Source organism: Protopterus annectens, chromosome 3.part0, assembly GCF_019279795.1.
Source record: "Protopterus annectens isolate FY-2018-M chromosome 3.part0, PAN1.0, whole genome shotgun sequence".
In the NCBI taxonomy this organism is placed as follows: domain Eukaryota; kingdom Metazoa; phylum Chordata; order Ceratodontiformes; family Protopteridae; genus Protopterus; species Protopterus annectens.
Genome location: NC_056731.1, coordinates 235,089,345 through 235,115,986, shown reverse-complemented (window position 1 = coordinate 235,115,986; position 26,642 = coordinate 235,089,345). Strand labels below are relative to the sequence as shown.

The 26,642-nt window shown below is 38.1% G+C and overlaps 1 protein-coding gene across 1 annotated transcript in view; it reads right to left on the bottom strand.

Moving 5' to 3' along the window:
- TMEM196 (transmembrane protein 196) overlaps window positions 1-26,642 on the bottom strand; it is a 473,179-nt gene that overhangs the window by 54,380 nt on the left and 392,157 nt on the right. The window contains exon 3 of the mRNA XM_044064716.1: window positions 8,969-9,223. Coding sequence (XP_043920651.1) covers window positions 8,969-9,223 — 255 coding nt within the window. The remainder of the gene's footprint in view (window positions 1-8,968; window positions 9,224-26,642) is intronic.

The window sequence follows — 26,642 nt, the reverse complement described above, 5'->3', positions numbered from 1 at the left end:
CTCGACTGTGAGGTAGACCAACATGTCATCATGGACATCTTCCATATGTATACTAGTAAAATTCCAGGTGTATGCAACAGACCTGTGTGAGTGGTTATTGCTACATCAGGTCTGTTACATCTGATAGATGTCCTCAAAGAGGTCATCAAGGGCATGCATGATGACAACAGTATTATCTTGTGGAACTTCAACAGGTAAAGGCATTTGACAAAAAGTCACACTGTGACATTCAATCAACACTGTCATATGTGGCCATAAACAGCTAGATCACCAAATGGTTTCACCTCTGTAATGACATATGTGGCATCTCACTATGTTGAAATGCGTGATGTGACATATATCTCAGGTCTATTGAAAAGGGCTGAGTACATCAGGGTGTCTGCTAGACTCTTGCCTGCACCTTAGTTAAGTGATGGACATCACAGATGACATGCACATGATGTGTTCAAACAGCTGCCTGAAGGACTACAGCTTGTGGGCAATCATTGACTCCAACTCTGATATTAGTATAATACACACAGTATCATCCCATACCAGAGACTGCTGCCACAGCCATGACCTGCATTGATGAGACACATGGAGGGATGTGTTGCATCAGGAAACAGACACAACACCCAAGTAAAATGTGGACATCACAGCCTATAATTAGACCAATAGGTATGTGACCTGTGTCCTGGGGTAGAGGGTAAGTGATACATCCACCAGCGTGTGGTCACAGTGCTGATTACTCCCTTGACTGTAGCACAAGCACTGGGTATGCAAAGGACATGCATATCAGAGGGTATACTAATGTCAGGGTTACCAGCCTTCATCACACCAATAACTGAGTACAATGCATCTTTCTCCATGTACCCTCCTGCGCATTTTCCACTGTTGTGTAACTGAAGTGTATCACTTTGAAACAGTGCGCTGTCACATAGCTTATTGTCCATACCTAAGTATTATTTCTGTAGAATATACATGAATATCTGATGATGTGGAGCAACACTCAAGTCATTACACCAGATGCATGTGTGCTACCTGTTCAACTTATGTACACACTGCATATTTAGGTGTTTGACAACATTAGTGGCATGTACTGTATATCATTTGTGACAGTGTGAATTGTGCCATAGACATATGCCTTGCACAAAAGGGATCTAGCCTGTAGTGCCCATACTGTCACATACAGGTATAGCAGTGTCTCTCCTAACACCTCTTCCTGCAGATATTACAGTACCAAAACAGTGTGCATGGTTACCGTCATAGATTGTGGCTGTATCATACTAGTTGTCCTGTGTGTGTTCAGGCTCATCTGGTATCGCTCCACATCACATATGTTATTTCAGAGGCATGGGATTGGTGGTGGTATTATTCAGATATTGTCCATGATTGTGTCTGATTCTTGTAATGTTTGCCATGATCGTTTACCTGTGACCACCGTGCTGGAGACCTCTGCTGAGAGTACACTCATATACAGGTATATCAGTTTGCACAGCTTCCAAATATGCACTCTACCTCAATTGTATGTCAGATCCCTGATATATGTCCCCTGCAGTATTCATGTAAGGATGCTTAACTCACACACACACATCCTCCCCATTGTTATGTCATCTTGTGTGACAGTCACAGACAACACATTTTCACTGTACAGTCTTTACTGTACCATACAGATATGTGCTTGGTGATACTGCTCCAATGATTTTCCATTGACATGCCTTCCTCAGCTGTACATTTGGGAGTTTCACCTGTACTCTTTCCTACAATTCATCTGTGTCCCTATTCAATATACATGCTTCCCGTGAGTGATAATTGTACATGGCATTCCCATGTCCTATTACAGATAATTAATACAGCTACAGTACAGAATTCCAGAAATGGGATATCGGAATACACTGCACTGTAGGTACACTGTCCTGCATTTGGACCATATGCTTCACATTCATGCATCTCAACCATCCAGATATTACCAGGATGTCCAGATGTTTTCCTTATCAAATATGTGAATTTCTACCATATCACTGGGATGATCTCTGGACTGCCGTGACTCAGTATTACAGACATTTAGGTGCATACCTCTCAAGTGTCCTGATCTGTATAGAATGTCCAGTTGTCTCATATATGTGATCTTTTCATCATAACATGTTGTTTGCCTGGCAAATCATTGGCATGTCACTGCAGAGTGCAATCAGTAAGAGATGACTGACACTTGAGTTTCAAACTTCATACCCTTCAGTAAGTTCATGCTAATTTACAACCTATATATTTTATCAACTTCATAAGTCTGGACATGGAATATTAACAATCTGTCCCTTTACCCCCCCCCCCCCATTTTTATGGTCTGTCCACATGTTTCGCTCTAAGAGGTTGAGAGTGTTACATTCAAACATATTCCCATGTGGCATCTCTGTGAAATATGTCCCTATTACTGACTTCTGTGCAGATAAGTTGCACTAACAGAATGACAGCTATTTGTACAGCCATACCTATCAACTGTCCAGATTTTTGCAGAATGTCCATATTTTTGCCTCATATTTTCGGTCTGTTCCTCATAAAATTTAAGATTTTCTGGCAAAATAATGGGATGATCTGAGGACTGAAGTGACTAAATAATGATATATGTTTGTGTTTCAGGCTTCATACCCATCAGAAAAATGCATGCTAAGACAAATCCTGTTAAGTTTATAAGAGCAGTGTTTAAAATCTGTCCCTATTTTTGGGCCTTTGTCCCCCCATTCTGTCAGGATTTGTCAGGTTGAGAGGTATGTGACAGATATTTGAGTCTCAGACTGCAAATGCAAAACCTGTCATTTTATCAACTTTCTAAGTGTGTAATAGCCATATTTAATAAGTATGTCCCTAGTTATCATCCTGTGTCCCCGCATTATGTATGGCTTTTGTCAATACCTCTCAGCTGTACAGAGTTTTGCAGAATGTCTAGATTTTTGCTTCATATGTTTAGTCTTTCTCTTGTAAAATTGTGGTTTCCTGGCAAATCATCAGCAAATCATTGAGAAATGGAGTCAGAAAATAATGACAGATATTTGAGTTGCAGACTTCATACTTTCAGTTAATGTATGTCAACGCAAAACCTGTTATTCTATCAACTTTCTAAGTTTGTAAGAGCAATATTTAAAAATTGTCCCTCTTTTTTGGCCTTTGTCCCACCACCCCCATTATGTCTGGCTTTGTCCAGATTTCTTACTCTAAGAGGTTGACATATATGCTTTTGTCCATATTTATTGCTTTAAGAGTGAGAGAAGTTATGTGTACAGCCCTGGTAATCATCGTAGCATTCCGTGGAAATCTGCGGACTGTAGCTCTCCTTTACTTGGAATTGATATCCATGTTTGTTTACAAGGTTTCACAGTCAGCAATACTACTAAAAGGTGTGAAAACTAGCTTAGGCATGCCTCGCCTCATTAATATGGATTATGCACTGCTGAGTGCAGTTGCGGTCACACCTACACTCTGTATAGGGTCTATGCAAACCCTACACTGAGTTTATTGAATCTGGGGGACTAAGTAATTCAAGATAACAGTGGTGTACTTTAAACAGCTTATAAAGGTGTGATTATTCAATAAAAGTACCTTGCTTTCTAGAAATGAGCCAAGAGCCACTCAATTGTGTAGAATTTATAAAGGCTCTAAACATAAGTTAAGCTGATTAAAAAGCCCTTTGGCCAATAGAACAACTACATGCAGGAATCTGTAGTGTTTTTCCCCAACCAGTAAAGACCAGGCTACCACCCACTGCCACTAGATGGAACATCCTCTGTCCTGTTGATGTAAAAATACAGAAAAAGCTTGGTAGAATGTAAAAATATACTACTTTATCCACCATCTTGCTAAATAATGAATTTAGAGCAAGTAAATCAGTAGAATAGACAGTGAGAGGCAAAATGCACTTTTTTTCAAAATAAGCACAAGGAAGGCAAGTGATATAAGATATCAACTGCAGTATAGAAAATGAGGAGCTTATTTTATTCAATTTACAGTAAGGGTCGGCAGCTTAAAGATCACCCAGTTTAAAAAGCAGACCAATGACTGATAGGATGGAGAGGGGAGGGGAGAATAATCAGCAGGGAGTCAGCAACAGTGTTTCTAGTTTTTACAGGCCTTGTTATCCTATCAGAAAATTCATAGCCACAGATGTACACTGCATATTTAAGTATCACTCAAGAAACAAACTAACCAATAAAAAAAACATAAAATGTGCAGCCTAGGTAATTTAAGTGTCTACTTGCACACACAAAAACAAAAACACCAGGCCAAATAGATTTCTGAAAACAAAAAACAAAATGGAACAGGTAAAACAGAAAGCAGCTCTATCAATTTAATCTATCAGTTTAAACAATTCACAGACCAAATAGAGATTACTTTCTTCACCAGCAGGAAATAATCAAAGTTGCTTTTAGTTTTTGAAGGCTTTGAGTCTTATCAGAAAAGACAAGGCCATAGATGTACTCTGTATATTTAAGTGTCACTCAAGAAACAAATGAACCAACGTGGTTTATTTTTAAATTTGCCAAAGCCATATTCTGCCCACTTAACCTGGCTGAATACTTTGAGAAGGTTACTCAAACAATGGATTAGGGCAGATCAATACACACAGCATACCTAGACCTCACAAAGGCATCCAACAACATTTCACATTCTGGTATCATAGATGGTTTCTTCCAGCTAAATGTAAATCCCTCTGTAACTTGTTGGATAGCAAATTGGCTTACAAATAGGACCCAGAAAATTGGTATGGGTGACTTTACCTCTTCCAAAATGCCTGCCACTTTTGATGTACACTAGGGATTTGGTTCCTGGGTCACTCCTCTTTGGCACTTACTTCATGGAGGTCAAAGCAAATGTTAAGTGTCTGCGGCTGACCGAATCTACAGATGCCTGTAAACTTGGTGCCATCATAAATTCTCAGGAGCAAACCAAAATCCTCCGAAAGAACCTTTCCGAATCCAATAGCTGTTGTCAAAAACATGAAGTAAAGCTATATGCCAAGAAATGTATAATAATATCCTTCGGCAAGAATGACTTCCTTTATAGCTATTACATTGACAACACATCCTTGAATATTGATCCCAAAATCAGGGATCTGAGAACTTATGTTGACAATGAGCTGTCTTTTGATCACCATGTAGACACTGTAGTAAGGAAATCCTTTATTATCTCATAGCTTGGAGATGTAATTATTCCACTGCACCTGACTAATATCAGGTTGATCACAGAATATAATTCCCCATTCAGTATTTCACAACCAGAGTGACCACAATGTTTTCTCACAAAAAAATCAAGGGCCTAAATTGCAAAAACTATCCAGACCATCTCAAAGCCTCATCCCTCTGCTCAGTATAATATAGGCTACTAAGAGGCAATCTCTGCTTTCCATATAGACCCTCAACAAACCGTATCCTGTTAGAAAAATTGCACACTTTCAAGTCCGGTGGTAGTGTGAACACCTATTAAAGGGATCTCAATCTCTTTAGCAGTGTAAATAAAATACGTTGGAGGGATAGGGATGTATTACAGAGAATACATCTTCAGTGCAACTACCTTCTACTCCACGTAAAGCAAAGCACTTCTCTTACTCTATTCAAACATAATTTGGATGAATGTATAGGAAATTGCAAATTCACCCCTGATTTAGCACCTGTGACCTTCAAGGATAGGGGCAACAAGTGAATGCCCCAATGTTTCCTTGTTCTGCCTCTGGGTTTACATGTGGTATATGTACATCCTTCATCAAAACACCCATTATTTTGTGCCATCTTTAGTATATTTTAAATCATTTTTAGTTTTTTTTCCCTCCATCTGAGACAGTGGGGTTACTCAGTTTTCTGCAGACTGTGCTGTCTTATCTAGTCAATTCTTTGGTATACTGTTCCTCCTGTCTATGTTTAGTTATTTGTGCTGGTTATTTTTTTCCCATATACAGGGGTGCACATTCCTATAGTTTATCTGTAATCTATTCATTTCAACACATCTACATGCAGGCAAGATTCTTTCTCTGTCATGTTTCTGTGAATGCCACAAAGTCATTGTTTTGCTCTTCCATTAAACGCTCTAGTTTACTATAGTTTTTGCATGAGTCACAACTATCAGAAATGATCTCCTCCTCTTGTTGTGTCCTTCTTCCTTTTTGATCCAGTCTGTTTATGGATTATTTTACTCATTTTCCCATGTTCCACTGATACTCATTTTATCTAATTTCCAGTATTGGATTTTACTGAATTACCTACTGTGTAAGCCTACCCTGAATCTGAAAGACTTGGTCTCAGTGTAAATGACTTACTTCTGTGAAAGTCCTTTATATAAACCTACACTGAGGGACAGATGCTAAAAGACCTGCTGTCAGTGTAAGTAGTCGTTTACATTGAGAGCAAGTCTATTGGAATCAGGCCCTATTTTCCCTGCTGGTTCAATGCACCTCCCTCAGAACTAATTTAGTGCTCATTAATGGAAAACTTGATTATTTATCTTTTGAGTTTTTTATGCCTTCTATGAACAGATGTTTACCATCTCACAAAAGCAAGCCTACACATGCTACAATACAGATCTTGTCCTTAAATTATCCAAAGCTATGAACTCTGCACTTTAATTCAACCATTTTTGAACCCCATAAAACCAACATGCTAGACTCAGCCATGCCATTGATGTTTACCTCTAATAATACTAACAGTCTGGGGTTCTTTCTTAAGACACACCACCAGTTCAGACTTTTTTCAACACTGTGATCTTATTTGCTTCTCAGTCATGTAGTTTGATATTGTATATTCAATCACAGCTAGATTTCTATTGCCATGCACGTGCTGTCAGAATGCTAAGAATAGATGTCTTCCCACCTCACCCATGACAGCCATAAGACACCTTAATGTCCTGTCCCCTCATCTCTTAGGACTCCCATCAGTCTGGCAGCATGGTAGGCACTATGTCTGATTCCCTGGGCTTCATCCTGTGACCTTTTATGCTGTCACTGTTATTCAAAGCACACTCTTCTGTTTGTCCTCACTACATAATTCAAAACGCAGTAAAGGGGTTAAGTTTTCTGTGATCCTAGACTTCAGCTTACCTTAAGCTCTCAGGCACATGGAGTCTTCAGTGCCTCTGACTTTCTTCATGGAGACACTTAGCATGTTCCAAAAATGACAAGGAAATATTGTTATCATTAATACAGAGAGCAGACAAACCTTATGATTAACATACTGTGCTAATCTTAAACAAGTGTTTACTATAAACTACTGTGCCCCCCCCCCCTTGGACAGATGCAACTTTTAATGCATGGTAGGCCTATCACACATGCCCCTTATATCCATTCAGCCATCTATAATCCGTTTTTCTGATTTTTTTGCACATGGGGTCAGGGTATCACTTCAACAGTAATGATTATCTAGAGCCAAGGTTTACACCACTGGGTGGATAGCCTTGCTACAGTAGTTCTTCCACAGCACACACTCACATGCACACTGACACCTACGGCCAGTTTAGCGTGTCCACTCTACCTACTGCATGTCTTTGGAATGTGGGATGAAAACAGAGCACCCAGGGGGAAACCCACATGAGCATAGAGAAGACATGCAGAGCCACTGCACCACTATATATATATATATATATATATATATATATATATATATATATATAAAATGTCTGGATTCTGGATTCGGCTGGGAATATTTCTGACTCAAATGATTAAATGTAACTTGTAGATGCTTAAAGTTGCCATAGTTTACTATTCCTGTTATATAACTAGTAATTAGAAACAATGTTGTGTTCCTTTAAAGTACATTATATTATTTGTTATCTTGATATAAACTTTGTATTTTGATGACTTTCTGAAGTATGAATTTTATTGTTATTTAATTTTGGTTATTTTAATCTATAGTCATTATGAGGGATTCTTAAATCAGCTATATACATGTATCTTGTGAATTATGCCTGCCAAGTTATTTCCTTTTGTTTTATATTCTGCATGTTTTGTGTTACATATACTATTGGTGTATTGCCTAGATTGTTGCTAAAATGGAGCCTTATGGCCATTTTATTTACCAAGTTATCAAAATACTAAATAAAGTGCAACACTGCTCTTGGCAACCTTGAATGCTTTCTCATTGATTTGCTACCTTGCCCATGAATACTTTATTCCCTATGTTGAATTTTTCATTTCATACCTTCTTAACTCATATGCAAATTGTATTCCTCCATCTCTTTCAATATTTAATTTCATTACTTCCAACTCATTAACATATCTCAGCATATCACTCTAGCTCAGTTTACTCGTTTCTATAAACCACTGCAAATGTATACCTTTATTATTTTTCGAATCTCAACAAATTTACATCTAGTTTCCACTTATACCCCAGTGCTTCTAGCATATGCTGCCTATATAAATCCCTGCATTAACCTCATTTCTGCAAAGCCTTGAATAACCCACTCATACCAGCATGTTCTGAACCTAATTTGGGCCTTTCTACATCATTCTTTGAATTAATCAATCTTACTTAAAATTATGGAACTGTATGTATTTCTCTGACCATTTTTTTGCGCGTGTTTGTTTTAGGAATACTTTTATAATCTGTCATGTGATTTCCCTTTGTTACATGGCATGCTTATAAACTGGTCAGTGCCAAAACATTTTGTCACAGTCAATCTCCAAAAAGCTAGAAAATTAAAAGTTAAAAAAATTCAAGTTTGTTACAAAATATTCCTTTGCCTGACTAGGCAAGGCGACTTATGCAGTATGTGTGCTCTGGCAAAAGCAGAGTTAACAACTAACATTGATGGTTCTATTGACTGGTATAATGAAGAAAGTAAAACATGTGAATTGTAATTGATTTCATTACATTTAGTTACATAATTAGTAAAACGTAATCTCACATTTCTAAAATTAACTTTTAATCTAATCATAAAATTATCAGCACATCGTAAAAAAATGAGAGATAAATAATATTGCAGATAACTGGATACTGTAGTAAGAAAACATTCTTACCTTCTCTGCCATTTCATGAGAGTGATGGAGGGAGTGCTCCCGTTCTAAGAACATCCTGCGCTGCTCAAAGCTAGCAAGTCGACAAGTAAGCCATGAAGAGAGAGTACAACCACCGATTCCCAAACAGGCAAGAGTCATGGAAGCCAGTTGTAAAGAATAGGAAGGTGAATGTTTTTTGGCCAGTGCCTTTAGAAATTGAAAGTTTAATATTCCTCCAATCAGGCCACAGATGCAGAAGGCTGAAAATAATATCATCTGGTAGAAGAAAAGAAATGCTACAGTAAGATTCCTGGAAGGAGCAAATGATTACTGTTTCAAATGTGCACTGAGCACAGATATTAAATGTACTTTGATGGCTACTCTGTATTATTTGACAAGTTTATTCTAAATACATTGTTTCTGTAATTATACAAAGGCTATATACCAAACATTTTGATGACATTTTTTTTCATTTTCATTCCCTGCATGTCTAAAACCATTTTTAGATCTAGATGAGGTATTAGCACTGATGTAACTTGTGCATATAACCCACTAGGAAGAGCTTGACCAGCTGAAAGTCATCCTGAATATTACCATTTCAACATCTCATACAAGGCACACCACACCTCAACATATTTATCATTTACATACAAGCAGGCCAAGATGCTGTTTTATCACACGTAGAGTTGGAGGAAGGGATTCAGAGAACAATTCAAATTAGAATTTGGAAGTTATAGAATAATCATTTTCTTTCCAGAAATTAGAAGACTATCATGATTACCAGTGCAGTGCAAAATGTGTTACTGTTTGATCATTAATTTGTAACAGAAGTACTCTATCTGTAGATATACTGTATCCACATGGACATTCTCGTCCATCTTGTGTTCCAGTCTTTGCAAGAAGGCTGGGTTCCTAAACATAGTGAGGTTAGATAACCAACCCAAAAACTATAGCTAAAGATATATGGATTATTATCAGCTCTGATTATCTAATATGGAACAATAATGTTATTTTATTTAAGCCAGTAATATAAGTAGAACGTCAGTATCTGTCCATGGAAAACATTTCCTCTTGAAGCACCTCATATAATTCTTTCAAGATCTACAACCAACTTTACAAATTCCTGTCATGCTAGAATCAAAATAATGACTAACCATGAATTTCTGATACTAGAACATTTTCAGTCATTAATTCTGAGCAATAATATGACCACCTTTCACATAGTCCAGTACTTAAAGTTTAACTAAGCATTGCAAAGGACAGCAAGTCATAGTGCATTATTTTTCTAAATTTTTGCCATACTGTCTACTATCTGCCTTGACACAGTATATTTTTTCTCCACAGCAATGTATACAGGAGACAGACACATCCCAGTATATCATTATTCTTGTGGGAGGGTAGGTTTTACCATCTGGCCACTGGTTTACCTCCACCATCATCCCTGTGATGATAAAGTGGTTTCTGCATATATGCTGCGGCACAGACACCTTGCACTGTGATCAATCTGCCTGCACTCCCCCTCATTTTATCTTAATTGCACAACTCCCCTTATTTATTTATTTATTTTTTGCATTACAATGCCCCCCACCCCAGTTATCCCTGAGACTATATAGGCAGCCTGGAAATCCAGTCTCTTCCACGACTTTCTGAGTCTCCATTAAGCTGCTCAGTCTACCCCCACCTGGGATGACCCTACAGTGCTTAAGCTTGTGCTCAAACCTGGGTCACATAGGCCACACTAAGGGTTCTATTCATCTCTGTCATGGAGCAGATAATATAAGTTAAACAGAACACATCTTTACATTTTGCGAGTAGCCTATAAACATACAGAATGACAGATTCTATGACTAGATCTGTTATTGTGGTAATATACTTGCCGTTTAATTCAGCTTTTTCTCAGAGCCAGACTGCATGAATCAGCGTTCCTCCTTTATTCCCATAACAAAAGAACACATTTTATTTTGTGTGAGATCCACTGTGTACAACTTATCTTGGATATTCTGCAAAGTATTCCGATTGATTTATTTCACGATTGTATTATATTTTTTATTTTTTTTAATGCTGAAGATGTTTTAGAAAGTGTAAAAGTTACCCTAGTATGGAGTGCATAACATTGGCATTACACAAATTATTCAGAATAAATGATAGGTTCTTAAGTTCATGTGTACTTTCTAGACTATTGATCTGTAAGGATCTTAATATTCTCGGAATCCTATTTTTACATTCTAGTGGTAGTTTTTAGCCCTCTTTTTTTGCATACAAATAACCGAGTTGTGGAAATGATGGGACATTTGCTTGTTGCCATTTTCTGTGAGAGATACGGCTGCTAAACTGGGGTGAATTTGCAGTTTCCAATCCATTCATCTAATTTACATTTGAATAGAGTAATGGAAAAGCATCACTTAAAAGCATCACTTTATGTGAAATGGAGCATAGTTCCATAGAAGAGATATTCTCTGTGATACAGTCTTGTCCTTTTGACATGATTTATCTATGTTGCAAAAGAGATTGAGATTCCTTGAGTAGGTGTTTATGCTGCCAATAGATTTGAGAATGTATAATGAATCTGATAGGATAGGTTCTCTTGAGGCTCTATATGTGTGGCAGAGGTTGTCTCTTATTAGTCTGCATTAAACTGAGTAGAGAAACAAGGCTTTGAGACTTTCTGCAAAGTTTGGGGAATCAAGGCATTTTTTTTCTTCTTTTTTTAGTGAGAAAGCATTGTTGTCACTCACTGTGTGACATGTGTTTGGGCAGGTGCGTACTGAATGGAACATTATATTCAATGATAAACCTGATGAGAGCCAGGTAGAGAGGAATGATTACATCCCTGGACCTGGACACAGTAACTTTGCATTTAAACTGTGCGATGAAAAAGGTAATGGTTATGAGGTAATCAAAGGACAGTTCATTGTTTAACTAGGTTCCCAGATCCCTGATTATGTGATCAGTTTTCAAGGGTGTGTTGTTAATGTGGTACTTACAAGGAAAGTTATGCTTGCCAAAGGATATGATTGTAGATTTCCTGAGGTTTAACTTTAGTCCATAGTTTTGACATCAGCAATTGGTTTGAGGAAGGCCTTCTTGGAGGATTTTGAAGTCGTCTGGGGAATTTATAATAGCACCAAGTTCCTTGTTAAGTTTAGTAAGAGTGTTTTGGTATTTTGAGAGTAAAATTTATTTTTGTGTGCAATTATTTTTTATTATGGACCCTGTTTATATTAGGGTTCCTCCATAGTGGCTTATTTTTAAATTCTGCATTTTATTTACTACTGAGGGGCCAGGCACATTTATACAGCTATTTACATGCACATATAAATTTGTGGCAAAAAGATTCCAAATAAGTAGCTGAGTCTTCAAAATGAAATGGACTTTTGAATTTAGGCCAGGTCATCATTCCATTTTAGCAGATTAGCCTTGCTATAATTTTTCAATACTAAGATATTGACAGATACTTCCAGCTTCAGTCTTAAGATGAATGTGACTGATTAATGGTCTGATATGGCCAATTATTTTATAGACTTGTTTGTTTGTTTGTTTTTAATTCATAGGAATGTTTCATAAGGTGCTGAATTTATCCTTGCCTGAAATGCTACTGGGTAGGAAACAACTATGGCTGAAGGTAAAACAGCTTTTAAAAGCTGTTAGACCCTCATTATGACACACTTATAAGCAGAAGGTATGGTACAATGAAAAATGTCTAACCACGTTTAAACCCAAAAGTTCTACAGATGATTACTTCAACCTGCTGTGTGCTTGACAGCAATAAATTGTTTTTGGTTTTCTATTTTTCTTTTTATTTTGTCTGTAACTAGTAGTAGATGGAGCAGGTAAGGCTTCAGGCACTCCACAAAGAATTATGATTGGGTATCTGATCAAATCGTTGTATTATTTTCTCCTGACATGGATGCTAATATTCACCTATCGAGCTTCACTCTCAAGTTGACTTTCCTGGCATTCATGTTTGGAGCACTTAATAATCGGTTATGATCTGATCAGAGACCCAATGGGCCACACATGAGAACCACTGCTTTAAGTTATAGTCTTAAAATGCTTTTTTTTTTTTTTTTTTTTGTATTTTATTTTAGTTTTATTTGACTGGTACTTGGAGTGGATCAGAAGAGTCAGTGTCCATCCATATTTTGTTTAACTGAAAGAAGTTTAACACAACAATATTTAGAAACAGTTTAATTTGTTACAGAAACAAATCACCAAATTAAAATTAACAGCTCAATATCTGAGGATATAAAAACAGTAGTTAAATAACATACACAATTATATAACTTCAATTCTCAATTCAACTTCAGATTTCCCTGTAATATCAGAAGGCAGTGCAAAACTAGCATAGGACAGCTGAAAGTAAAATGCTTCCATGTATAAGCTAAATACCTGTCTGGTAGTGTTACAAGTAAGACAATTGCACTTTGTATCACCAAGTAAGAGGATTTTGAGTTCCAAACAAAATCTGTGTATAAGGGGGTGGTATTGACCTGGTAGTGACAAGAAGAGTATTATGTAAATTGTGGACAAAGACAGAAAACACTTCAATGCCATTGCCCAAAGATACAAAGGAATAATCAGTGAAAGTGAGAGGCAGAGGATAAGTGAAGAGATGACTAGTTGTAGGCATTAATTTAGGCTGGGGCAAATTTATATACAAATATGCAGGGTGGTGCTGTGCATAATAGGAAGCCAGTCTGTTTGCTCAAAAGTCACACAATGCAGCTCCATTTTTTTTAAAAAAGTGGTCATAAACAGCCAGACCTATTTAATTACAGTTTGAAGATGTTAAATGTTGATGTAACTGGTAGTGATGATAACTAATACATGTTCTAGTCTTGGGATAAACACTCCATTCCAATACCATTCTGCATTTGAAGAAAAGCTAAAGGACTACACTGTGTTCCAAAATATATGTTTGGTTGTTGTTCTTCTTCTTTCGGCTTTTCTCGGTTAGGAGTCACCACAGCGGAACTCCGGTCCGCTAATGATTGGCAGTAGATTATTACGGTGCCAAGGTGCCAGCCCAATGCCCAACCTTCAACGAAGGCATGCCCATTCACGCATGTCTTTTGAACGCCACTTGACCTCAGGGAGGACATGCAGACTCCACACAGAAGGCGCTCTAGCTGAGAATCGAACGGGAGAATCTCTTGCTGTCAGGAAACAATGCTACCGCTGCACCACCGTGGCTTCCTCCAAAATATATCCAAAATATATGTTTGGTAGTGCTGACAATTCCTTCTAGGTGAGTGCAAGTTCCTAATCAAGACTCAGAATGTCCTTAAGAACATAGTGCAATGACATACTTACTAGATGAGACAGTGACCTTCTAATTAGTGTCCTGAACATTCTACTGTCTAGATAGCTTATATACCATTATGGGACAGTCTGTTTTCACCCATATAGGCAGATTTCCTGCAAAAGTCATAGATGTGAGACAGAACAGAATTTAGGTTTAATAAAAATCACTGTGGATAATTCAATATTATTCATCTTTCTGAAGATACTGCTAGTTAGGGACAGAAGTTCCTTTCATACTATGAGCTTTTCAGATGACATGTAGGTCCTGAGACATTAGAATGTGTACCTCCCTGCGGTCTTGATTTGTTAGTAAATTGTTTTGCCTTTTTTAAGAATGCTAGAAAGATAAAATAAACGTAAGACAGATTATATATTTGTATATTGCTTTTAGAGTATGTCTTTGGGAAGAAACCTAAAATGATTGTTCTTCTGAGGTCTAGGGAGGTGTCAGTGTATACCAATATGTTAACTGGATATCACAAGGGTAAATAAATAAAGGAACAATGCCCCCTGATGAACTTAGGACTTAAACCATATGAGCATACTCTACCATAGTTTTGGTCACCTTTGGCTACATTTTTACTTTTGTTAGTGTAATGGAATGAAAGGTTATGTTAGACATGAAGCCAAATTGAGATACCTATGCACCTAGTATGAAGGTGGGTTAGGCTACTGGTGGACCTGTTTATATGGAAGAACAAAACTGATAAATACTTCAGCCATGGAATACAAAACTGATAAATACTTCAGCCATGGAGTATGAGTTTGCTTCCTGTTGGCCAGGAAGAATTCCACATTTTTTATAATGGAATAACACATTCATAGTGAGCAGAAGTATAAATGGAATGCAAATAATGAACTGATCTATGTGTGTGTGTATGTGTACATTTCTGCAATAAGACATGAGGTGGTGTGCATGGTGGAGATATTAACACATGCCCAGGGACAGGTTAAGTACCTTACAGTCCCTGGGCATGCATCAGTATCTGAATCATCTACATCATATGCCTCCAAATGCTGTATTTCACTTATAATATGGGCATCTGTATCTTTTTGCAGCTTGAATTTTGAGTTCAGTACTTTATGTATGATAATCCTATCTTTTGTACTGTACAGTTCCTATGCCCATTTTAACCATTTTCCTGTTATACAGGATAATAACTTATTACCTATGTAGGTTTTGATATGAAATTTACAGGGCTGTCATTTAGAGGCCCTTTCTGGCAAACTGTTGTGTGCTATTGCACAGTCCAGTTTGTAAGCAGGTGCTAATACTATACAGCTGCTCAGTAGACTTCTAGCAGATGAATAAGTCCCAATGAGGAGACTTGCATATCAGTAGCACTGTGCTTCACAAGCAAGTATATTGCTGTCCAGGTAACACAGCCTCAAAAAGATTCACAAGAATAATCATTTTGGAGGCAACTTTAAGAACTAAAAGACGAATGCATTCAAGTAGTAGTGCTTCCACCCCATTACTTTTCCTAAGTTGGTTTATCTGATGGTATGATTGTTACATCCTAAAAATATTTCAGTAGAGCAATTATTTTATGGCATTTTCCAATGCTTAGAACATGTAATATGCACACAGTAATGTTATCCAACCTCTATAATTTTTCCTAAACTGGATAGTTAATAGTTTGCTGGCTGTCTTTATTAAACTGGGTTTATATAATCATTTTGTATATGTTTACTTTTTATGTCAATATTCATTTGATTTCATTCAGTGTTTTATTTTTGTGTTTTATATTTTCACATTTAACTCTTGGGTCAAGTAATGCCTGCCTCGCTGCCTTTCTGCTGTTTGTGTATGTGTATCTGTGTGTGTGTGTGTGTGTGTGTGTGTGTGTGTGTGTGTGTGTGTGTGTGTGTGTGTGTGTGTGTGTGTGTGTGTGCATGTGCATGTGCGTGTGTGCGCATTTGTAGAATGGTTACAGCTTGGATCCTAGGTTGAATCGACTGACTGATTTTTGTTGCTATGCAGCTGCTGTTTACTTATTCACTTTCTGTTACTTCCCTGCTCTGTTTTATTTCGTATCTATGGGTTTTATGCATTTACTTTCATTAGTATTTTTTTCCCTTTCTAGATCTTTTACGGTTTCTAATCAGGCACTGTATTACATTTGCTTTGGTTACTGTAAAGTGTGTTTACTTTACGTTACAATCCCATGCTGTTTTCTTTCTTTGTCAGTATTATTATTATTTTTATACAAACTTAGTATTATTTTTTTGAGTCACATTTGTGCATTTCTGGTGTTGTGTAATGTTTCATAGTTGTTTACTTGATAGTTTTCAGTGCAAAATGATTTTTCAAGATGGTGGCAGTTTATTATATTTTAAAGTCTGTAAAGGAATAAGGTGGCTTACATTAGTTTTCTCCCACACATAGCTACTGTTTCTATCAATCTAGTTTTCCTTGCCCCTTAAAAATATATATATATATATATATATATATATATATATATATATATATATATATATATATATTACACAGATATAGATACAGATATACTTCTTATAGCTATATAAGGAACAAAGAAGTAACACCCAACAGAGCTTTGATTGTATTTATACTAGCACAACTTGCTCTGATCCAAAATACAATTGCTAATATACTAACAAACAAACTGTGTGAATTTTACCTCAGAGAAGTCTATCTAAAACCCAGCACTTGGGCTTCAGACCAGTTGTTTTACATTAAGGTTTGTGGTCTGCACTGTTGTGGCAGGACAGGTAGCTTAAGTTCTTCTAAGTTGGGAGTTGCTGATTGAAGGCTTAGTGTTTGTTGTTCTAACTAGCTTTTGGCCAGTTATTTTACATTAAGAAGGTGTTGTCTGCACTCTTGTGAGAGGAGAGGGTAGATTCTGCCCTTCTGAGCTGGGAGTTTCTGGTTAAAGGCTTATTGTGCCTGCTTATTTGAACTGTTTCTTTCTATTGTCAGCTGTCTGTCAGGTACCAGGATCTGCCACATAATGCATGCACTCAGGTCACTCTACAACAAACTACAAATATGACTTTGGGTTGGGAGGGTGGCCTAATGGTTAAGGTGTTTGCCTTGCAAACACAAGGTGTGGGGTTTGAGTCTCACAAGGGATAATTGGCTAGGCTTAAAATGGCTCGAAAGGGCAGTTAGCTTAGTACTAATCTATGAACCTATGAACCTATGAAATTGGTATGCCTTGTTTGCTGTAGCATAGACTAAATTCAGACCTGCTGAATCTACCTTTGTTTGTATAACTTTTTTTGGAGAAGGTTCCCCTACTCCCTAGTGGCAGGAGTGTGCAGTTAGAACTTGTCTGATCGAAGACTGCTGGAACAGGGCTCAGGTTTTAGCTTTTTATTGTTTAATTTGTTTAAATCAGTTTGCTCATTTGCTACTGTTATATTAAAAAAATACACTTTATGCATCGCCGCTTAGCTAGGGTTAAACTATTCCCTGTGCCATAAAGTCTGCAAATTTTCCCTGAGAACTTGCCAGTTTTTTAGTTTTAGCACTAAAATCTGTTTCTTTGAGCTCACCACTTGTTCAGAACTTGTTGTAAGCACTAAATAAGCTACAAACTACTACAGCACTCAACTTTCTTCACTTGTCTAGAGGAAAACAGTTTTTAGTACTTAATAAATAAGCACCTATCCAGGAATGTCTAAGGGTCAGCTCCTGGTGTTTTCTCCTGTCTACCTGATGAATCTGGTAGTCTTGGGGCAATGCAGCAATTGCCTCATATACACAGACAACCCTCTCTTCCTACCACCCAACACTGCAACCTGTGAGAGATGCACTTATATAGCCAAACTGGAAGCAAAGCTCTCTTCACCCAAGACTGGACTAGACAGTCAAGAGGAGAAGGTAAACACTTGCACCACACCACACTCATCACATAGTCCCTCAAAACCTACACCACCAAAACACACACATAGAAACATGAAACACACACCTACATTCATGGAGGCTCTCAATAAAAATCTGCTCAAGCAACAGAGACCTCCAAAGCAGAAACGTAAGCAACCTCCACCCCCCAACACAACCCAAATGACACATAGCCCACAAACTCAGTGTGCCACTCAACCATAGCCCATAAGGCATAACAACATACCCAACACTATAGTCATAGGTGACTCTATAGTCAGGCACACTGATGTTCTACTCAGCAGACTAAACAAGAAGAAAGTTATTGTCAGCTGTCTGTCAGGTACCAGGATCTGCCACATAATGCATGCACTCAGGTCACTCTACAACAAACTACAAATATGACTCTGTCATTGTCCATATTGTCATTGTCCATGTTGGTGTGAATAACCTGAGACGTACCTCCCTGGACTACATGAAAAGAGGCATGGAGGAGCTCTCCAGTCTCGTAGCCCAGGCAGGTATGACCATAGCCCTGAGTAGCATCCTGCCATCACCCAGAATGATACCACAGTACAAGGACAAAATGATTGACTTCAACAATTGGCTAAGCTTCTGGTGTCATTCTAAGGGGATCCAGTATCTGTCTGCCTGGGATGACATGAACGACAGACCACAATGGTTTGCCAGAGATGGCCTGCACCTGTTGCCCTTGGGATCCCGGATACTGGCCTATAGTGCCTTTTTAGGCAAGGTTCAAATGACAAATTCACCACCTTAACAGGTACAAGCAAGCAAAATCTGAGGGTAATGCTACTCAATGCTAGACGTCTAAACCTCAAAATGCATTCAATCGAGGCATTACTTAAAATGGAGAACATCGACATCTGTGCAGTGACAGAGACCTGGTTCAAGGCACCAGAGAGCACCCATGCATTACCAGGATATAATTCATACCACACCTTTTGGCCACCTAACCTGGACCAAAACACTAAAGGCAGAGGTGTGTCCATATTCATTAAGGATATCCACACCTCCAGGCTAGTTGCTCAACATAATGCATCAAGATTATCCAAGTGCAACTAATTCTGGGCAAGACTGCAATCCAAATTGTAACTTGCTACAGATCCCCCACCATGCCTCAGGATTCTCACTCCTCATTTCTTGATACACTGGAAAATATTAGGGTACAACCTAACACCCTAATAATGGGTGATTTCAACTACCCCACCATTAACTGGGAAAACTACTCATGTACCAACTCTTTTGCTCAACGTTTTCTGGAATTCATAAATTCCAATGCCTTGGATCAACTTATCCATACCGCCACGAAGGGCAGCAATATCCTAGACCTGGTCATAACCAACATGGGCAATCGGTGTTACACACCAGAGGTCAATTCCTCATTGGTCAGATCCGACCACAAGCTAATCACCTTAGACATCCACATCCTGGCCCCACCCACTATTAGGGAAACCACCGTAAAAAATGTTCTCCAAAGCCAGCTTCACACTTCTTAAGACAGAAGTGGCAAACTTCACAACATCCATGCAGACAGACAATAGAGGTACGACTGCTGAATCCTACACAAATGCACTTTATAAGCACTTATACGAGTGCATGGATCATGCTACTCCTAACAGAACCAAAATGTTATCCTCCATAAAAAGGAAGCCAATCTGGTGGTCATCTGGAATAAACAAACTCACAACAGAAGAAAGAAACTCACAACAGAAGAAAGAAAAAAAGAGTAAAATCCCATGATTGGAGGAACTCCCTGGTCAGCCTCAATAAGAAGCTGAGATCCCTCATAAAATCCTACAAAGCTAGTTACGAAAACAAAATCACCACTGATTCTAAGGACAACCACAAAGCATTCTATAGCTATGTCAAGAATCTCGATGGCAACATTCAGATCTGCTCTGAGTTACAGCACAATGGCACTAAATATACAGAACCAACTGATATTGCCAACATCCTGGCAGACAGGTTCAGTGCTAACTTTAACCCCCTCTCACCCCCTGAAGGGCCCATCTCTATACCGGAAGAATGCAAAGTTCCTGTAATCATGGCTGCACAGGTAAAAGCCACACTCTCCAAAGCCAAGAACACAACATCCATGGGACCTGACAACATTCCAGGCTGCATTCTACATGAACTGCAGAATTAACTGGCACTCCACCTAAGCACCTTGTTCAAATATAGCCTCACCTCAGGCTATGTGCCCACTGAATGGCACACAGCGATGGTTATCCCACTCCACAAAGGGGGAGCCACCACAGACCCCGGGAACTACAGCCCCATTTGCCTAATGAGCCTGGTCTGCAAGGCCATGGAACGTATCATCATGGATCTTATAAACAAAGACATTGGTAATCTCCAAACTCTGGACCCCACCCAGTTTGAATTTGTAAAAGCAGATCATGTCTCCTAAACCTGATAGACTTCTTTGAAGCAGTCACCAAAGCCATAGACAAGGGTAAAGTGGTTCACACAGCCAATCTAGATCTTGACAAGGTGTTTGACACCATCTCCCACTCTGGAACTGTAGATAAACTCACTAAACTAGTTATAAATCCTTATGTCACAAGATGGGTTGCCAAATGGCTCACTGACAGAACCCACAATGTGAAAGTAGCAGACTCCAAATCCGACTTCAGACCAGTGACAAGTGGAGTACCACAGGGTTCTGTCGTGGGTCCTCTCCTTTTTGGTATGTACTTTTTTGAAGTACAGACTAACACAGAAGGTCTTTGGCTAATGAAGTTCACAGATGACTGCAAACTAGGAGCCATAATCAAAACTCCTAACGATGTGGACATCCTACAAAAGGGCCTCACGGAGACAGATGCCTGGTGTCAAAGCCATGGCCTCAAGCTTAGTGTCAAATAGGGCATTGTCATCCCCTTTGGTAAAAACTCTGTGCCTATGAGCTATCACATAGGTGGTAGTCTACTTAACACCGAAAGTGTGATAAGAGACTTTGGGACACAGGTGGGGACAGTAGTCTCTCCTTTGATAATCACATTGCCACAGTAGTCAGGAAATCCTTCTATGTGGTACGCCTCATCACAAAAGGTTTCTCATCCAGGAAAAAAGAGGTCATTGTTACCCTCTACTCATCACTCATTAGACCCATTATAGAGTACAACACCCCTTTTGGTATGTACCTTACAAGACATCTACAGCAACTGGAAAGGCTGCAGAAATACCTCACAAAGAGGATTACCAGCCTCAAACAGATGTCCTATGCAGACCGTCTAAAAAACTTCAGCTTTACTCCGTTGCATATCGCCTACTCAGAGGCGATCTCTGCCTAACATATAAAGCTATGTCAAACCCAGAGCTGATGGACATGCTCCACTTAAAGAAATCCCAATCCCTCCAATCTAGACACTCTAGGGACCTAAACCTTGTCACCACAATAAACAGAACATGCTGGAGGGATAGTTTCCTGTTCCAGAGACTTCCCATACTCTGGAACAAACTACCTATCTATATCAAACAAAGCTCCTCATTAGTGCTCTTCAAGAAAAATCTTGATGATTGGATGGGAAATAGGAAATTCACCCCGGGGATCACCTCTGTGACTCTGCTCAACAGGGGCACAGGAAAATAATTTTCTTGGGTGGCGAAAGCCAGGGTACCTTTTTGGCTAGGCTTATATAGGCCCTAGGGCCAGGCTTATATAGGACCTAAGGCCAATAGCCTAGTACCTACCTATGAACCTATGAACCTATACCTGAATATCTCTGGCCTCCATTCACCATGAAAGAACATGTACTGAGGTTGCTCTCCAAGACTATAAATACTTCCTCCTTAGGACCTGACAATATGCCTGGCTGTTTAATAAATAGTACAAAACAAGCTTTGTCAGAGTCACTCCTTAAACTCTTTAACCTGAGTTTAGCCACTGTATTTATCCCTCAGGTTGGGTGCACAGCAGTAGTGATACCACTCTGCAAGCGTGGCTGCAGCATTGAACCCAGGAATAACAGCCCCCTCAGCTAGGCAAGTGTTATTAGCAAAGAAATTGAGCATATAATAACAAACCTGATAAACTGTGATATTAAAATTCTCATCAGGCTGAATCCATGTTTGGCTTTGTTCTAGAGTAGGTTCTGTCTAATGAATCTGATTAACTTCCTTGAAAGAGTAACACAGCCTGTTGATAACAGTCATGTTGCCCACATGGCATATCCCTGGCATAGCCAAGGGATTTGATGCCATCACCCCTGCTAGTCTAGTTAGTAAGCTTAATGTGTTGAAGATGTATAGCAAATTGGCTAAAACACAGAACCCACATAGTGCAAGTAGTAGGTGCCTCATCAGAGAATATGAAGTTAACCATTGGTAGCCCACAGTGCATAATGTTGGAACCTCTTTTCCTCTATATTGGGACCTCTTTTACACTGGAAGAAAGACCTCTGGATAACCCAGTCTGCAGTTGACTGTAAATTGGGTGTCATTGTCATGTCTCCTCTGATACCAAAGCTCTTCATCAAGGACTTACAGTCGGAAACACCCAGTGTTCTAAAACTGGGTTCATATTAAAGACTAAAAAGTGAAATATTGTCACATTTGGCAACCCCCAGCATGCAAAACAGACAACACCCAACTCCTGTTGTTAAAGGTTTTGGAATATTTATTTATTTATTTATTTATTTATTTATTTATTTATTTTATTGCATTTGTTTACTGGGAAAGTCCACTGGGCCTAAAAGAGCCCATTTTCAGTGGAAGCCCGGGGAGAAAAGCTCCAACAAGATACAGAAAAAATATAAACATTAATTAGTACAGAAGTAGAAACAGTGTTACAGATAGTAACTATAGTAACATATACAAAATATATACATAAAAGCAGGAATCTAGTTTGTTTGATTACAGTAATATATGCAGAAAATATACATTAAAGCAGAATTCAATGAATTCAATCAGAGTGGTATAAACAAAGATATATTAATCAGTATTATTGTACCAGTATCAACAAGTGAAGATAAAAATAAATATAGATAAAGTATCATCAGTCACTAGTAGCAAAAGACATTCACTAGTAGCAAAAGACCTAGGAGTTTAGTAATCATATAAGGAGAGTGAGGAGGTTAGGTTATAGAGCAGGTACATAGCCAGGAAGAGTTGAGATGATTTTTCAGTATTTGTGAGCTGCTAATTCTTTTTCCTTTAATTATCATGTTGTGACAGTAGTCAGAATGTCCTTCTGCTTAACACAACTACTTGTCAATGAATATCATTCATTTCTGAAGAGGTCATTGCCCACTTTACATTTAGCATTGATCAGGGCAATTGTTAAACACAATGCCCCTTTGGGATGTATCATTAGGTATATCTCAAAGAAAAAAAATAATCACTTAATATGAAGAATCATTCTATGAATGCACAGAGTACAGTGTTTGGGAAAATATAGTCATTTTTGTTATATTTAGCTAAACAGAAATTACAGTGATAGTTTTAACCATCCAATACTCCTTGCTTACATATGGTACATGAACCTATAACAACATGTTCTGTGGAAATAGATTTAAAGCCCTATTCCTTTACTCTGTCTCCTACTGACTGTTAAGGGGTAACCTGTGCCTAACCTTCAAGGGACTGAAAAATCTAACCCTGATAGAGCTACAACACATCCACAAGACAAATAGCACAAGGGTCACTCGATCTAGGGTTCTAAACCTAATCAGCAACTTAAACAAAACATGCTGGAGAGACAGATATGTGTGTCAGAGATTACCCGTTCTTTGGAAAAGGCTTCCTATTCATGTTAAGCAGTGCCCCTGCCTTGCCCTCTTCAAATACAGTAAAAAACACACAAAGCAAAAGCCCAAGAGTAGTAAGTCCAAACGCCAAGAAATTGCGTGGCGAAATAAGCGAGTAATAGCAGCTTAAAACTTTACCAGAAGTAAACAGTCTGTAGACCAGAGTCAATGATCGAGTCCAAGCAAAAGAAACGTAAAATACGTAAAATTCCTCTTCAAATACAATTTGGATCAATGGATGGTAATTTGCAAATTCATACCTGGGGATAGTGCCTATGTCACTTATGGACAGGGACAATCTGTAAAATACTCAAGGCATAGGTACAAACCTATGCCATCCTCTTGCCCCAAAGGGCAATATATTGGGTTATATTGGCTAGTCTTGTAAGGACTCTTAAGCTGTTAGCCTAGTAATCTACTATGAACCTATGAAGGGAGCTACAGTAAATTGTGGAACTGTGACACTTCTCTAAAAAGTTTGTGTGTGCACTCACGAATGTGTGTGTTTGTCTGTGTGTGTGTCAAATTAGGCATGAACTGATGTGATTTTATTGAACATGAAAATATTTGCATGGCTTCTTTAGGACTTGTAACATAACAGAAACATTTTAAGTCTTTTATACTAGTTCTTTTACAGCCTCAAGATGATTTTATGTGACTTCCTTCTTATCTGGATATTTAGTATAACATTTCTAGGTTCCTTCACGTTCTCCCAGGTTTTCTCATTTTTATGACATACCATACTCTTCAGATACTCTACTCCATGCACACACTTCTTTAACAATATGTCAACCTCTCTCATTAATAGACCCTAGTCCTCAATATTTATACAACTCACAAAAGGATAATTACTTGTTAACAGTACTATCTGACTGAACTTTTTTAATTAATACTAAAACGTGCATGTCTGGTTAAAGGGAAACACAACATTTCTATAACACTCCATGAACAACATTATTTACAACCATATTATTTACCAGATATTCACTATTTACAAAACATTTTATTTACAACAATATTATGCAAATCATTTGGTATATCACAGAGAACCATCCCACTATATTTCAATGCACGGGATCACACTCCCATACACACGCATGCACGCGTTCGTGCACACAGATACACACACACACACACACACACACACACACACACACACACACACACACACACACGCACATACATGTACATGTGCATGCACACACACACATATACACAGTTTTATTTGAGGAAGTCTCACAATTCCTTAATAAACTGTAGCTCCCTTAATGTAGAGAATTGGTAATTGCAGTGCGGCAGCCATTGCAATTTCCACACTTTGCTGATTAGCAGAAATACTGCTAGTTCTAAGTGTCCAGCTCTCAATCAAAACAAAATACATATATTGTCATAATACATATCTTAGTTGAGTGAATGCTGAATTCTTTTCACTGCCGAATTGCTGTCAATATACTGCGCACAAAACCTTCAAAAGCCTTACAATAAAGTGTGCAAGCTTGTATCTGTTTCTAATGGAATTAGGCAGTGAGTAATCCTCTGGTGTCCACTGTATTGTAGTAATAATTAATGTAGGACTTGGACATCATCCATTCTGGACACACACTTTTCCTCATTCCTGTATGAGAGTTTCGCTGCTTATTAATTCAAAATCAGAACCAAATTTCACTTCCTCCTATAAGGAAACATCCTTTAAGTTAAACTGCAGCTTTATATTTTTATTTTACATTATCATTGCACTTTTTAGAAACATTTTGTTCACTTTTAAATATAACGTTTTCAGGGGCTGGGGACAAGCAGCGAGAAAGTAGGAATTCCAGAATGGCAATTTACAAATCTAGCTCAAGTCTTGTTACCAAAATAAGAAAAAAAAATGGAAATTATTTCAAAGTATTTCTGACAAAGATAACATGTTGCTAAAAAGCTCAGACATATTTAGAACTGCACTTGAACCTCATATCCGTATAACTTAATTATATTGTCTTTTTTATTACCTTGTAATTCAGTGGTATGAGCTGCTGTAGAGGTAATGAAGGTGCACAAATATTATTTACTCAAAGGGCACCAAAATGCTATGATGAAATCGAGTATGCCTTATATCATACACTTTGGGTAATACAACAAATGACGTAACGGGGCACCAGAACATCATGATGGACTGGAGTATGCCTTATATCATATACTTTTTGTAATACAATAAATGACATAAAGGGTACAAGAACACCAGAATGAAATACAGGATTCCTGACATGTTGTATTTACACTTCTACTAATATGAACAAGATGCCAAGCAGTATACCAGAGCTCAATGGCAGTATACATTATCCCTTACATGGCAGATAGGTACTTAAAATAATGCCAGGAATTGCCACAGCATGCCACCTGGAGACTTTGATGGATTTCTGTATTCCTGATGACAAATTTATACTTTACAGTAATATCAGGATCTACAACAGTATGCCATAGGATTACAATGCACAGCAGTACTCCTTATGAGCAAGGTTTATATTATGTTAGTAAAAGAAAATACTACAGTAATGTATCACAGAGCATTGTGATGGACTGTGCTGACTGATTGTTTAGTAAAATCAGAAAGTGATGCAGTTTCTGTATATCAACTTTAATTTTAGAAGGCTACATCAGTTTTAATTTTAGAAAGGCAATATTTTTTCAATGGCTGAGAAGAAATATGTACAAAAAATATCTATATCATGAATTAACTATAATTCAGCAAAATCATAGACAGAAGTTCATCCTAAACATTCACAAGGTA